Here is a 17068-nt window from a genome sequence, read left to right as displayed (position 1 = left end):
TGGCTGATGACGACATGACTAAAAGCGCCCTCTTTTGGTGCGCGGTGTGCAATTATCAAGTGCATATATGCATACGCTTGAGTAACAACCGCACGCATGAATGTACTTTTACTACAGCCGAGGGAAAAAGGTGATTGCATTAATGAAGCTTGTACGCACCACGTTAACAGGCTAAAATTTTTAACACACACAAACATGCAAATAGAAAAAATACACAACATTAAGTACAAATTTTTTTAATTTCAAACAAAAATTAATAAATTTTAATTTCTTTATTTTCACAACAAAAAAAAAAAAAACCCCTCCTTTTTCTAGCCAGAGTTTATTACTAGAGCAGTACTGGTACCATTACCATGCCAATACTGAGTCATTACTGTGACAGTAGTCGATTTTTTTTAATGGACGTGTCTTAATGTAGACCACGCCAATTTTCAGGTGTGACTCATTTAAGTACCGCCTACTTTAGGGCGTGTCTTAATGTAAGCCACGCCTATTTTAAGGCGTCTACTAACATAGGAACCGCATACTTTAAGGCATGTCTCAATTTATACCACGCCTTTTATAAGGCGCCTACTAACACATAGGTACCGCCTACTTTAGGGTGTGTGTGTGTCTTATTATAAGCTCCACCCTCTTAAGGCGTTTACTAATTTAGGTACCGCCTACTTTGGAGCGTGTATTAATATAGAATACGCCTATTTTCAAACTGTTCTAAATTAGGTAACGCCTACTTTGAGGCGTGTCCTAATATAAGCTCCGCCTATTTTAAGGCGTCTACTAACATAGAAACCGCATACTTTAAGGCGTGTCTCAATTTACATTACGCCTTTTATAGGGCGCCTACTAATATAGGTATCGCCTACTTTAGGGTGTGTTTCTTATTATAAGCTCTGCCCTCTTAAGGCGTTTACTAATTTAGGTACCGCCTACTTTGGAGCGTGTCTTAATATAGAATACGCTTATTTTTAAACTGTTCTAAATTAGGTAACGCCTACTTTGAGGCGTGTTCTAATATAAGCTCCGCCTTTTTTAAGGCGTCTACTAACATAGGAACCGCATACTTTAAGGCGTGTCTCAATTTATACCACACCTTTTATAAGGCGCCTACTAACACATAGGTACCGCCTACTTTAGAGTGTGTGTCTTATTATAAGCTCCGCCCTCTTAAGGCGTTTATTAATTTAGGTACCGCCTACTTTAGAGCGTGTCTTAATATAGGATACGCCTATTTTAAAAATGTTCTAAATTAGGTAACGCCTACTTTGAGGCGTGTCCTAATATAAGCTCCGCCTATTTTAAGGCGTCTACTAACATAAAAACCGCATACTTTAAGGTGTGTCTCAATTTATATCACGCCTTTTATAGGGCGCCTACTAATATAGGTACTGCCTACTTTAGGGTGTGTTTTAATATAAACATCGCCTATTTTAAGGCTCAATACTGGCACAGTACTGGTATCAATACCGTGCCAGTACTTAGCCAGTACTGCATTAGTAGTCAATTGTTGGATACCTCAATTGTTTAATAGAAAACAGAAAATTTTGCTTGAAATAGTATTTTATTAAAAAATTGACTACTGGAACAGTACTGACGCTGTACTGGTAACAATATTGTGTCAGTACTGAGTCACTACTGTGACACTGGTCAATTTTTGACAAGAATGTTTATTTCTCTTTTTTTTTTTTAATGGAAAAATTGACGGAGACATTTTTAATCAGTCTATATGCCATGAAGCTGTGTGTACAAGTGTTTGTGTGTTCGCGGCATTTGCTTGACATAAAATACAGTTTTAATTCGCGCCAGACTTTTGCTTTAATAATCAACTTCCTCCCTCTCATTCTCTCCACCACCCCCCCCCCCCTCTCTCCCCACCCTCAACATGCTTTAGGGGATGAAAGTCCAGTTTAAATTACTAGAATAAATCAGATCCATTGTCGCGCCATACGTTACATTGCGCTTTCAGTAGTGCATGAACGTGCTTCTTGTTTTTTATGCTTATACACACATTTATTAAGCGACAACGTCAGAATACTATATACTATATAGTATATATACTGAAATATAAAAAATATGGTCGATTCTTTAAAAAAAAGAAATAGAGAGAGAGAGAGAGAGAGAGAGAGAGAGAGAGAGAGAGAGAGAGAGAGAGAGAGAGAGAGGAGGGTATTTTCATGTCATCTTTTGTATCATATCATTTAAACATCTTATTCTTAAATTATTATATTTATCATATTATCAAGTAAATGGAGAAAAAAATATTGTGTATTTTTTTTTTTGTTTTTTTTTTTTTTTAGTAAATCGGATGCCGTAATACGTGATAATTTTAGAATTTTATTAGCTGATCAATAGCAAACAAATAAAAATAAAAAAAAAAAAGTAAAGAAAACATAAAGATAGGCACGACAAAACTTACTATCAAGTATTTTTGTTTTTTGTTTAAATTATGTAGGTATCGATTTTTTTACAAATTTCAGATGTCATAATCATTTTAAATCTATATAAAAGTGAAAGAAAACTTTTTTTTTCGAAATATTTCTTTTTGTATCTTCTACATAAATTTTTTTCCCTATATATATAAACTACTTCGCCGGAGAAATTCATATTAGAAAAGTTTATGTCTGATGTCGTAACCAGAACATATCTCAAGATGGTGAATTTTCAAATTTTGTATTTGTAGTTCCGTATGTTTGGTAAATAGGAAAAATAATTTCAATAGAAAGAGAAAGAGAGAGAGAGAGAGAGAGAGAGTTGAAGTGGATTTTACAAAGTTAAATTAAAAAGAGAGAGAGAGAGAGAGAGAAATTTTTCTTCCAAGAAGGAGAAGAAGAAGAAGTATTTGGAAAAGAGAAGTCGCGTTGAAGAGAAGGCAGTCTCGAGACTCGATAATGTCCTGGAAAGTGAGTAGGTAATTTGATTGCGTCTTAAGATATCCCAGAGTCGATGGAATTTAGCTTTTGAGGGTGATTACTATTAGAATTTCCTTATTCCTTTTCATATCTCTTCTGTCTCTACCTATTCGTTGATATAAAATTTTTACATTTTTATTTTCTACCAAACTCTTTTTTTTCCCCATCATTAATCTTCATTTTTTTTTTTAATACCTTTTTTTCCATCTCACATTTATATCCCTTATTTTTTTCTTTTTTTCTGATTTTCATCATCTTCTTATAGGATAATTTAACAGAAAACACTTTTTCTTCATCAATTTTTTTTTTGGTTTGTTTTATAATCAATAATAGTCCAGCTTTTTTTTTAAAAAAACCCCCAATTTGGTAACCCCTACTTTAAAGCGTTTCTCAAAATTAGCAACGCCTATTTAAGGCGTATACTAAATTAAACAACGCCTACTTTAGGGCGTGTCTTGATAAAATGTCCGTATATTTTTAGGACACTTAAATTTGGTAACGCCCACATTAAGGCGTGTCTTAATATTAGCCACTCCCATTAGTAAGATGTATACTAACTTAGGTAAAGCCAACTTTAGGGCGTGTATTAATATAAACTCCGCCTATTTTAAGGCGTGTTTTAGTATTAGTCACGCCCATTTTTTTTACACTATTTAAATTTAGCTAACGTTCACTTTAGGGCGTGTCTTAATGTAAACTTAACCTATTTTAAGGTGTATACCAAATTAGGCAACGCCTACTTTAAGGTTTGTCCTAATATTAATCACGCCTATTAAGGTATATCCAAATTAACTTAATGCTTACTTTAGGTAAGCATTAAAAAAACTTTAGGTTTTCTTACCTATTTTATGAAAATTATAATTTGGTAACGCCCACTTAAAAGCGTGTCTTAATGTAAGCCACACCTATTTTAAGGCGTTTACTAATTTATGTACCGCCTATTTCAAGGTGTGTCTTATTATAAACTCTGCCTAATTTAAGGCGTGTATTAATTAACGTACTACCTACTTTAAGGTGTGTCCTAATATTAACCACGCCTATTAAGGTGTATCCTAATTAAGTCAACGCCTACTTTAGGGTGTTTTTTGTATCTTATTAAAAATTCATTCTTATTTTTTTCGAATAAAAAATTTAATTTACAAATATTTTATATTGCTATTAAATTACAATTTCTTATATATATATATATATTTTGTTTTGGTATTTTCTTTTTCTTGTCCTTGGTAAAAATAATCGATTAAGTAAAATTGCGTTGGTCGCGTGCGGTCGATCGAGGGGGCTTTAATTCCTGCTGCGAGAATCTCTCGAACCACTTCCTGGCCGCCTGGCGAGAATCGATTACAAAGCAAAAGCAATGGGGTTGTACGCTCGATGGGGGGGGAGGGGGGAAGTATAGTTTCGAGTTTCAGCACTAAAAATGTCGACGAAAATTAATTGGTCGTAAAAGCTAAACAATAATCGTTATCGTGCCCGTTTTATTCGATTTTTATTCGCCTTCCTTCCTTTCTTCTTCAGTCCCCTCTCTTTCCCACTATTCTCATAATATCTTGAGAATAGTGTACACCATAGTGTAAGAAAAAAAGAGTAAGGAAAAAGGATATATATATATATATATATATATATATATATATATATATATATATATATATATATATAAGGTGAGCACGTAACGACATTGGGAAAAATTCTAAGTCTTACAATTTTAGCTGCACGCGCAATTACTGTTGAATGTGACCCAATTAAAGTACATATTCTATATGTATATATATATATATATATATATATATATATATACATACACAGAATACACTTGTGCAGAAACATCTAATTTCAACCGATTTTAGTTTTAACACAAAAGTGCGAAAAAATGTTCTTTAAAAAAAAAAATTCTAACCCACTAGAAAGGATAATCTTCTGAAAATTTGTTTAAAATTAACATAAAAATGATACTTTTAAAAATTCTTTATCGGTTAAATTTAGGATTAAAAATGAAAAATTCTCATTACTTTTAAGAACATAGGGTGCGACTTAAATTTAAATACATCTAAAAGTAGGCGTTATCTAACTTCAAATTTAAAATAAACATAGAAAATATTAATATAAGCTCTTAAATTAGGCGTAGCTTATATTAAATCACACCCAAAAGTAGGCGTTTCCAAATTATGATTATCTCAAAGTAGGCGTGGCATAAATTAATACACACCCTAAAGTAGGCGTCACCTATTTTTAGTATACGCCTTAAAAAAAGTAAAGCTATAAATAAGTCACTCTCTAAAATCACGCCTTAAAATAGGCGTGGCTTATATTAAAACACGCCCTAAGGTAGGCGACCAGTTATTTTAACATACTCTAAAAAAAAAGGCGGAGCGAATATTGTTTCACGCCCTAAAGTAGACATTACCTAAGTTAATTACCTAATTAATACCTAAGTTAAAATACTACGCCTTAAAATAGGCGTATCTTATTTGAGTCACGCCTAAAAGTAGGCGTTTTCAAATTATGATTGACTTAAAGTAGGCGTGGCTTAAAGTAAAATACGCCCTAAAGTAGGCGTTAGATATTTTTGAACACACTTTAAAAAAAAAGGTGAAGGTAATATTCTTTTATGCCCTAAAGTAGGCGTTACTTAAGTTAATAGTAGACCTTAAAATAGGCGTACCTTATGTTAAGTCACGCCCAAAAGTAGGCGGTTCCAAAATTAAGATGAATTCCAAAATTAATGTAGGCGTGGCTTAAATTGATATACGCCCTTAAGTAGGCGTTACTTATTATAATTTACGTTGTAAAAAGGCGGAGCTAATATTAATATACACCCTAAAGGAGGCGGGGTTTATAGAAGACACGCCCTATGATAGGCGTTACTTTATTAAAATAGGCGTGGCTTTTATTAATTCACGTTCTAATGTCGAAGTTTGGTAAAATTAAGATTATTTTATTAGGAAAATATTTTAAAAAATGTGAGAAACGTTCATTAGTAAAAATCAAACATTAAAAAGAGTTCCAGTTTTTTTTTTTTTTGATAGTAGTAGGCAAAAGAATGAGGAATTAAAAAAAAACTTGCAAAGCAGAAAGAGAGAGAAAGGTTGATTATGGAAAGTAAAATTCTGGGTGTGAACCTTACACACCAAGGCAGCCGACCGAGTAATTAACAAAGACTTTGAAAATGGTTGAAGGGTTGAGGGTTTGCTAAGAATCAGCTAGGCGGATAGAAAATAAGGTGGGGAGAATTAAGAGTGAAGGGAAAAGATGGTAGACATTGTAAAAAGAGAGAAAAGAGAGAGAGAGAGAGAAGAGAGAATAGTATAGGAAAGACAGAATCTGCCCAGCCAAATGGAGTGCCATGCTTGAAAATTTTTTTTTCTCTTTTTTTTTTTGGCCACTCTTACTTTATTCTTTTGATACTCGGTTAAACCGCCCCAAGGAAAGCTGTCTCTTGCTCTCTCTCTCTCTCTCTCTCTCTCTCTCTCTCTCTCTCTCTCTCTCTCTCTCTCTCTCTCTCTCTCTCTCTCTCTCTCTCTCTCTCTCTCTCTCTCTTTCTCTTTCTCTGTCTCTGTCTCTTGTTCTTCTTATGGAATTAGAAACGCGAGAATTCAAGATTTAATTAATTATAGTGGAAAATTCATTTTTTTTTTTGTTTGTTTGCAGTAATTAAACAAAGCAGTGGATATTTATTTTTTAAAAATATCTTTTTTTATACAGAGTTTTCATTTAAAAATAACCATTGTATTGATTTTATTTTTATTGTATATTTATTATTTTATTTTATTTTTTGAAAATTTTTTTTCAAAATTATAAAAAAAATTTTATAGAATTGAAAAATTTCATTATTATTTTAAATGAGAGTTCCCATTACTTTACAATACCCTAGTGAGTGTTGCATGTTTGGAAAATACTTTTTTTTCTGTCTCTAGACACATATATATAACAATACAAGTTGATGCTAAAAAATTCCTATTGGAAAACGTTCTCCATATATATATATATATACTAAATTGAGATACAAAAAATAAATAAGAAAGTGAGTAACAAGGGACGCATAAATATTTCATTTAAATTATAGTTAATATAGAAAAAATTTTTTTTTTTCATACAATTTTTCAATTTCATTTCAATAAACATAACTTAGAAAAATAAGATTTTGATGCGAATTTAAAAAAAAATGGAAATTATTATTATTATTATTATTATTGTGATAGTGGTGGAATATTTGAAATTCGTGCCAAAAATTTTTATTTCATTATGCTTGCTAAATGCAATTTTTGATCAAAATGAAAATGTGGACAAAATAAAAATTTTGGCGTCAAATTTTAAGAAATTCAAAGCAACTTAAAAATCTATATTAAATGATTTAGCAAAAATTTTGTGAAATTAAAAGAAAATAATAAAATCAAAAAAAAAAAATCAAAAGAAATAATTAAAAAAAATTCTTCTCAATAAAAAATTTTACCAAAAAAAAAAAAAAACCATGATAAAACTATACAAAAGTTTTGTATAATAACAAAAAATTATCGAATAATTCAAATCTAAAAGATGGTGGATTTGTTGGACTTGCGGGACTATATGCGGTATAATATCCTTAATTAAATGTTTTAACTGTCGGGAATCGGGATACTGGAAGACTAAGTTGGCGATAACATTTGTGGGTGGAGAGTGTATATATATATATATATCTGTATGGTTGGAAGCTTCTTCGGAATCAGCACACTGGCAAATTATCTGCCCGGCAAAGTTGTAACGAGTTCCGTCGTACCGTGCTCCGACTTTGTGCGGCCCATAATTTATTTTCCGAGAGAGACAGAGAGAGAGAGAGAGAGAGAGGGGGGGGGGGGAAGATGAAAATATAAGGAATAGGATACATATATGCGCTTATGTTTTCTATTTTTCTCCCTAAAGATGCTAAACTACTTTTTTTCCACAATTTTTTTTTAACCCTAATCGCAAAAAAATTGCATCTTAAAATATGGCAAAGAATAAAAAAAGTTATTAAATCGCCCTAAAGTAGGCGTTACTAAATTAACATTACCATAAAATAGGTGGGGTTTATATTAAGTCACGCCCAAAAATAGGCGTTACAAAATTAGAATTTTCTTTTTAGAAAAAAAGGCGTAGCATAAATTAATAAACGCCCTACAGTAGGCATTATATAATATAGTATACGCCCAAAAGTAGGCGTTATATAATATAGTATACGCCCAAAAGTAGGCGTTATCAAATTATAATTGTCTTAAAGTACGCGTGTCTTAAATTAAAACACGCTCTAAAGTAGACGTTACCCAAGTTAATATTGACATAAAATAGGTGGAGCTTATATGAAGTCACGCCCGAAAGTAGGCGTTACCAAATTAGAATTGTCTTAAAGTAGGAACGATTTTTTTTTTAAAAAAAGAATACGACTAAAAGTAGGCGTTTTTTAAAATATGACTACCATAAAATAGGCGTGGCTTTTATTAAGACACACCCTAAAGTAGGTATTACCTAACTTAGTTCACGCCTTAAAATTAGTCGTGGTTCATATTAAGATACGCCCTAAGGTGGACATGACAAAAATTAAGACACGCCCTAAAGTAGGCGTTACCTAAGTTAGTATACGCCAACATTGGGGTGTATCCCAATATAAGTTACACCTATTTTAAGGCGTATACTAACATGGATAACGCCTACTTTAGGGCGTGTCTTAATTTAGAACACGCCTACTTTGAGGCAATTCAAATTTAGTAACAGTTATATTAAGTCACGTTCTGAAGTAGGCGTTACAAAATTAGAATTATTTTAAAATAGACGGAACATAAATTAATATACGCCTTAAAGTAGGCGTTACCTAATTTAGTGTACACATCAAAATTGGCGTCGTTTATATTAAGACACATCCTAAAGTAGGCGTTACCAAATTAGGAATGGTTTAAAGTAGGCGGGATTTTGATTAAGATACGCCTTAAAGTAGGTGGGATCGTTCCCAAAGTAGGCGTTGCTAAATTAGTATATAAAAATAATTAATATTGCAATTGTAATAAATTTTTTTTTTTCATGTAGTTTAAGATTTGAAAATTATTTTATTTACAAAATTTGGAATTATAAATATATATTATTTCTAAATATAGTTTACATATAAAATTATAAATTCCTGATAATATTATAAAAAATTTTGAATCTTTCTCAGTTAACTTGGAATTTATATAAAAAAATATAGTAGTGTTTTGTAGAGAGTTTCGCAAAAAAATATAAATAATATGATAAAAAAAATATTTACCTGAAACAACGATATTTTTCACTAATACAGTGAAAGTTTCAGCTATTCTAGAGAAAGATATCGTTGTTTTAGATGAAGATTTTTTTTTTGTGAATGTAAAAAAATTTGTATTGAGAGAGAGGAAGAGAAAGAGATAAAAATAAGTTTGAGAATTGGTGCTGCGAGGTTAATTTATCTTAAAGAGAGAAAGAGAGACAGAGAGAGGGTGAGTAGGCAAACGTGAATGGGGTAGGAGGGGTGGTTGATCATCAGTAATGAACGTAAAAATTTTTTTTTTTCCCTTCACCATAGCATATATACATAGTAGTTCAATGAAATAGTGCGCATGCGCTTTTTGATTCGAATTGGTTGGCGCGTCTGAATCAGTCGCGCGCTATTCCTCGTCAAGTGCGGATGTCAATTCTAATTTTCTCTTCTTTCTTTTCTTTTTTTTTCTCTCTACACTTTTTTTTTAAATGTTAAAAATAAATAAAATAATATTAGTGTTGGGTGAAATAGTGATTTGTGTATAATAAACGTGATGTTATTAGTTTGTGATTATTAAAAAAAAAAAAAAATTTCATCTGAATGAATATTCCACAAATTGGAATATTATATTCGCCCTGGAATAATGAAAGCGTTCATTGGAAAATGGGCGCTACTTTTGGGCATTCTTTTACAGGGTCCAATTTTCGTAGCCCTTGCAAAAAACGAAAATTGTAAGTTTTTTCATTATTATTATTATTTTTTTTTTTTATCTTTTACGAAAAAAAAGTAGGGAAATAAAATTAGGAATAATTTTTTTTTTGTATATATTATATATATATATATATATATATATATATATATAGAAAATATTTAGGAGAAAAATAATAATTTACGGTTATTAAAAATTTTATAATTATTTTTAAAGTACAAAAAAAAATATTATATTGATCAAAAATTTTTTTTCATTATCGATTATTGCTAGTAACGGATAAAAATGCATTGTGCCGGTGTTTGCCTTTTAATGTAACAAATTTTCTAACTTATAGAATGAGGGAGTTTATATTTTTCCCCTTTTAGTTTGTGATCCCATCGAAGCATGACGAATCATTCCTTTTACCCTTATTTAAAAATCTATAAATTTCAAACATACAAGAAATCCGCACATGTTTTTTTTTATTTTACTTTAATTATATAGTAATTTTTTTTTTTAAATTTAAAAAAAGAATTTAATTATACATTTATTATTAAATAATATAATATTATAATATAATAATATCTATTTAAATATAATAGAATATTTATTAATTCATTATTAAGTTAATTAGAATTTAAATTTTATTATAATTATTATTGTTATTTTAAAGCGGTTATAAGTGAAAAAAACATAAAATTGTTTATATTTTTTAAAAAAAAGTCCATAATGTATATCACAGTTTTTCTAAAGATCTCAAATTGAGACCATAAATTGTATCAAATTATTAATAATGCAAATTTTTGATGCTGTTTATTGTCTCAATTTGAGAGCCTCATAAAACTGTGATACAGTATACATATATTAATACCCGCCTTAAAGTAGATATTATCTAAATACAATTTAAACAGATACCCAACTTGTATTAAGACATACGATTTAAAATAAAAGCAGTTTTTTAAGTCACGCCTTTAAAAGTAAACGTTACCTATTTTAGTAAACACTTTTAAAAAAGCGGAGCTAATACTAATACGCTTAAAGTAGGCGTTACCAAATTAAGAACTTATATGGAAAAATATATCCAAAAGTAGGCGTTACCTTTTTTATTTTGTAGTCGTATACTAAATTTGGTAACGCCAAACTCTAGGGCGTGATTCAATATAAACTACGCCTCTTAAAAAGCGGTTTTTTAAAAAAAAATTAGACAACGCCTACTTTAGGGCGTGTCTTAATATAAGCTACGCCTATTTAAAGGCGTTTACAAAATTAGGTAACGCCTACTTTTGGGCGTGACTGAATGTAAGTCCCACCTATTTTGAGGCGTGGTTCTAAATTATGTAACATCTATTTTAGGACGTAACTCAGTCCATCTTTTTTAGAGCCTATACTAAAAAGATAACGCCTACTTTTAGGGTGTGTCTTAATTTAGAACACGCCTACTTTGAGGCAAACCTAACTTGGTAACGCCTATTTTAGGGCGTGTCTAGATATAAGCTACGTCTATTTTTAGGCGTATAATTAGGTAACGCCTAATTTGGAAAGTGTATTAATTTATGTCCCGCCTACTTTTAAATAATTCTAAATTTGTAATCGTATACTTTAGGGCGTATCTTAATAAAAATCGCTTCTATTTTGTATACTAAGATATGTTACGCCCTACTTTAGGGGGTATATTAATTTATATCACGCCTACTTTAGAGATAATCCTAACTTGATAACGCCTATTTTAGGGGGTGTTTTTGAATATAAGCTACGCCTATTTTTAGGCGTATAATTAGGTAACGCCTACTTTAGAAAGTGTATTAATTTATGTCCCACCTAGTTTTAAATAATTCTAAATTTGTAAACGTATACTATAGGGGGTATCTTAATAAAAATCGCTTCTATTTTAAGGCGTATACTAAGATATGTTACGTTCTACTTTAGGGCGTATATTAATTTATATCACGCCTACTTTAAGACAATTCTATTTTGGTAATGTCTAACTTTTGGGCGTGACTTAATATAGGTTACTTATAAATTTTATAGCATGTACTAATTTAGGTAACGCCTACTTTAGGGCGTATGTTAATATAAGTCACGCCTATTTTAATGTGTATATTAATATAACCACGCCTATTTTAATGTGTATATTAATATAACCACGCCTATTTTATTAGGTATATTAAGTTGGGTAACACCTACTTTAAATCAATTCTAATTTAGATAACGCCTTCGTTAAGGTATATCTTAATAAAAATGTAATATTATAATGTGTATTTTAGTAATAAATAGTGAATTCGTCTTTACATGGAATTTTCTTATATATATATATATAATAAATAGTTTCGGACAATGTTTAATATTCCAATGAATATTTTCCATTGAAATTTGATTTCGTTCTTTGAAGGAATTTTCTTATATATTTACATATGATAAATAGTTTTGGAAAAGTATATTTAATATTCCAATGAACGATAATTAGGTAACATATGAAATGGTAATTCATATCTGTCTCTCTCTCTCTTTCGATTAATTCGAGGCTAGTTGCACACACACATTGGTTAATGCGTAGACGGTAAGCGGCAACGGTTTGAGACTCTGAAGTGAGTAATATTGATCGCCGTGGGCTTACATCGGCGAGAGAGAGATAGAGAGGGGGGGGGGTGAGGCAGGGGATGGAAGAGAAGCAGAGGGTGGCGACTAGGCTTAGGTTGGAAGAGGGTGAAGGGAGTAAAATGGTAAGGGTGGTCGAGGGGGAAGGGTGGTTTTGGCACGAGGGTGCAGTGACGTACTGCCCGCGGCCAAAGTGAGAGAGAGAGAGAGAGAGAGAGAGAGAGAAAGCCGTCGTCAGCCCTTCGTCGACTCGATTCTACCTTGTCATTTTTACAGGGTCTCTGATCTCTCTCTTTCTTTCTCTCTCTAACGGTTTGTACCGTATACGCGCCAACAGGAAGACTATACTCCACTCTCGCGTCCGCTATATAGGGTTCACCGATCCTTCACTCTTCCCTTTACTCTATATTTCCCTTCTATTATTATTATTTTTTTTTATGTTCAGAATACATTTTTATATATAAAAAATTTAATTCTAGGCGCCAAAGTTCTAAAAGAATTAATCTTTGATAAAGTAGGAACATATAATATTATAACAAGACATTTATTTTTTATCTGAATTTTAATAATTTATTATTTTTATTTCAATTAACAAAAAAAAACTTTCTCGTAAAATTCAAAAAAAAATTCCCTTCCATTTTCAAAGTTATATTTTTAATTCTATTTTAAATAGATAGAATAGATTAAAATAGATAGAAATTATATTGAGAAACGCCCTAAGGTAGGCGTTACCTAATATAGTATACGCCTCAAAATAGGCGTAGCTTATATTAAGACATCCTCTAAAGTAGGCGTTACCAAGTTAGAATTGCCTCTAAAGTAGGCGTGGTTTAAATTAAAATACGCCCCAAAGTAGGCGTTACCTAATTTTATTTACATCTTCATAATAGGTGTGGCTAATGTTAAAACACGCCTTAAAGTAGGCGTTACCAAACTGAGGGTGTCCTTAAAATAGGTGGGGCTTATATTAAGACGTACCCCAAAGTAGACGTTACCTAAGTATAAATCTTACTAATGGGCGTGGTTACAAAATAAAACACGCCTTAAAGTAGGCGTGACAAAATTAGATGTATCCTTAAAATAGGTGGGGCTTATTGAAAAAAACACGCCCTAAAGTTGACATTAACTAACTTAGTATACATATTAATAATGGGCGTGGCTAATACTAAGACACGCCCGAAAGTTGGTGTTGTTAAATTAGTATATCTTTAAAATAGGTGGAGGCTTATTTTAAGACACGCCTTAAAGTAGGCATAACCAAAATAAATACACTTCTTTAAATAGGTGGTACTTATATTAAGTCACCACCTTAAAGTAGGCGTTACTAAAGTAGGACGTCCTTAAAATTAGGTAGGACTTATAAAAAAGGCAACGCCCTACAGTAGGCGTTACCTTAGTTAGCAACGCTTTAAATAAAATTTATTCGTATTCAAAACAAATAAATTCAGAAAATAAAAAAACTTACATTTCTTAGAAAAAATTTTCTCAACTTTATTTAAAGACTTTTTTTTAAATACTATCTTGAAGTTGAAATACAAAATAAAACTACATTTTACTAGCAAAAAAAAAACAGTTTTTAAAAAAATCTCATTTTTTTTTGGTAATTGTACCTATATTTTTCTTTAAAAAAAAAAATGACCGGTAAAAGAGTATAGTATTTTTTTTTTTTTTTTGCAACCTTCTTCCTGCAACTGCATGTAGAGTAATCCCAGGGTCGATTCGAAAATTTCATTTCTCTCTGGCATGGAACACTTTTTTTTCTGTTTTTGTTTTTTTTCCTTTTCTTTTTTTTGGAATTACTGTATATACAGGGTCCGAGAGAGATTTCCTCTATCTCGATATATATATACACACAAACACCGGAAGTATAAAAGCTCGTAGCGTGGTCTCTCTAGGGGATTTTCCAGCAGAGAGTATTCGATTGGGATCGAACTCAGGGAGTAGAGGGATTTTTTTTCTCTTGCACCAAGAGGTAATCCTCGATGGTACGATACGCCCTTGGATTCTATATATATATATATATATATATATATATATATTTATTTATGGATAACTTTGTCTAAAGATGAAACTTTCGTCTCTTGACTTTGTGATTCCCTACTGATTGTAAAACTAAATTTTAATTCTTTTTTTTTGCTAATCACGTTATACATTTCTTTATCAAATCAATTTGATTGGAAACAAATTGATTAGGATTAAAAACGAATTTTTTTTATTGTCTTAGAGAAGGCGGGATTTTAATTAGAAAACTCCCTAAAGTAGGCGTTACTAAATTATTATTGCCATTAAAATAGGCGGGGCTTATATTATGTCACACCCAAAAAGTAGGCGTTATCAAATTTAGATTGCTTTAAAGTAGGAGTGGTATAAATTATTATATGCCTTAAAGTAGGCGTTATCTAATTTAGTATACGCCTTAAAGTAGGCGTTACTTATATTAAACCACAACCAAAAGTAGGCGTTACCTAGTTTGGATTGCCTTGAAGTAGGCGTGGTATAAATTAAAACATGCCTAAAAGTAGGCGGGACTAAATTTGAATTGCCATATAGTAGGCGTTATCTAATTTAGTCTACACTTCAAAATAGGCGTTACTTATGTTAAGCCACGCCCAAAAGTAGGCGTTCTTATATTAAGTCACTCCCAAAAGTAGGTGTTACTTAAATTAAATCACGCCCAAAAGTAGGCGTTACTAAATTAGGATTGCCTGAAAGTAGGCGTTGTATAAATTAATACACGCCCTAAAGTAGGCGTTACCAAATTATTTGATTGAAAACAAATTTTGTTTTGGATTAAAAAAAAAGTGATTTGGATTAAAAAGGAATTTTTTTTTTTGGATTCAGAAAAAAAATAGATTTGGATTCAAAGCGAATTTATTATTTGTATTAAAATCTTTGACGAAAAATGAATCTTTCGTCTTTTGACGTTGTGAATTTTCTCGATGAAAAAAAAAAAAATCCCCTGCCTCCATCTTCGTTTTCGATGCACCAGACTGAAGTTAATCGTCGTATATAGTATATATACAGCCCCCCCCCCCCTCTCTCTCTCTCTCTCTCTCTCTCTCTCTCTCGGACGATTCTCCATTATCTTCGGATGAAGCACAAGCACGGATCAATCGTCTGCCAATCGATTGGATAATTCGTTTTCACAAATTCTATCAAGGCAACTTTAAAATGATGAAAAATAGCTATCATTCTCTTCATTTCTCTTTTTATCTCTCTCTCAAAAAAAAGGATTAAAAATACATTACAATTTAAGAAAGTTTTCCATCAAATTTATATAATTGATATTTATTTTTTAATTTTAGAAAATTATTTTTTTTTCTCTCTTAATTTAAAGAAAAACAAATAATTACTTTGAAAAAAATAATAATAAAAAAGTAAAGGACATATTATAATGTTATAATGAATATATAATATTATAAAATATAATTAGAATACAATAAATATAATAAAAATATAAATAAATGTGTATGAAATCTAAAAATAAACTTTTTATGAGAATAAATTCTAAACCAATAATAATAATAATAATAATAATAATAATAATAATAATAATAATAATAATCGAAAAGAAAAAAAGCAAATGTTAATAAATAGAAAAACAAAAAAAAAAAGAAAAGAAAATTCAGTGTGAAAAATTGTAGTTATGCTAAAATGTGAATTTTCCCCAATGAATTTTATCCATAGAAAAAATTCAATTCAAATCGTCTGCGAATCATTAGGTTTTCAAAGCGAGATTCTAGGGTAAATAGAATTTGTTTCATGGTTGAGTGAGCTTTCTAAAATTAAATCTCTCATCTTATAAAAAAAAAAAAATATTATTAAAGTAAATTAACTCCTAAAAAGGAGTAATCACGAGCAAAAAATGATAGTTTTACACTATTTTTTAGTAGTAGTAATAATAAAATAATAATACAAATAGTAATAATAATATAAAAATAATAATAATAATAATAATAATAATAATAATATAATTTTTTTCTCTGTTTCAGATCAAATGAACGACGTTTGCAAAAATCATTTTCTAAGGGATCTTTACAGAAAAATAGATGGCGCCGTACTAACATCGCAAAACGAAAGAAATCTCGATTGTGCCATAACGTTCCAAACTCACAGTATCCTACAAAGATTTATGCTCAGGTTCGATCGTCTTCAACTCGACTGCAACGACCATCTTTATATTTATGATGGTGCTCATGCAGTTGGAAACTTCAAGGTAAAATTATTTATATTACTTTTTCATATATATAATATATATATATTTTTTATATTTCCATATCGACAAAAAGATAACAAAAAAAAAAGAAAATCCTTTCGAAATTTATTTTTCAAAATTTAATTTTTTAATTTTCTATTCCCTCTTTGTTCATTATTATTATTATTATTATTACTTTTTCTACACTCTACTCGCAATTGTCCACGAGGGAGAAAAGAAACCCTCTCTCTCTCTCTCTCTCTCTCTCTCTCTCTCTCTCTCTCTCTCTCTCTCTCTCTCTCTCTCTCTCTCTCTCTCTCTCTCTCTCTCTCTCTCTCTCTCTCTCTCTCTCTCTCTCTCTCTCTCTCTCTCTCTCTCCTCTCTCTCTCTCTCTCTCTCTCTCTCTCTCTCTCTCTCTCTCTCTCTCTCTCTCTCTCTCTCTCTCTCTCTCTCTCTCTCTCTCTCTC

At 30.9% G+C, this 17068-nt stretch overlaps 1 protein-coding gene across 8 annotated transcripts in view; it reads left to right on the top strand.

Annotated features, from left to right (window-relative positions):
* LOC127290152 (uncharacterized) overlaps nucleotides 1–17068 on the top strand; it is a 134070-nt gene that overhangs the window by 61312 nt on the left and 55690 nt on the right. For 7 of the 8 annotated variants that reach the window (XR_007844264.1, XR_007844268.1, XR_007844267.1 and 4 more), the window contains one exon: nucleotides 16399–16622. Coding sequence is in view for 1 of the 8 variants with exons in the window: in XM_051318556.1 (XP_051174513.1) it covers nucleotides 16399–16622 (224 nt within the window). In the remaining 7 variants the exon portion in view is untranslated. Of the gene's footprint in view, nucleotides 1–9526; nucleotides 9852–16398; nucleotides 16623–17068 lie in introns of those variants that run through there. The other variant, XR_007844263.1, reaches the window with a different exon arrangement.

Source organism: Leptopilina boulardi, unplaced genomic scaffold (assembly GCF_019393585.1).
Source record: "Leptopilina boulardi isolate dan_hultmark-lab unplaced genomic scaffold, ZJU_Lbou_2.1 LbouV2_55, whole genome shotgun sequence".
Lineage (NCBI taxonomy): Eukaryota > Metazoa > Arthropoda > Insecta > Hymenoptera > Figitidae > Leptopilina > Leptopilina boulardi.
This window is presented reverse-complemented; position numbering and strand designations above follow the sequence as displayed.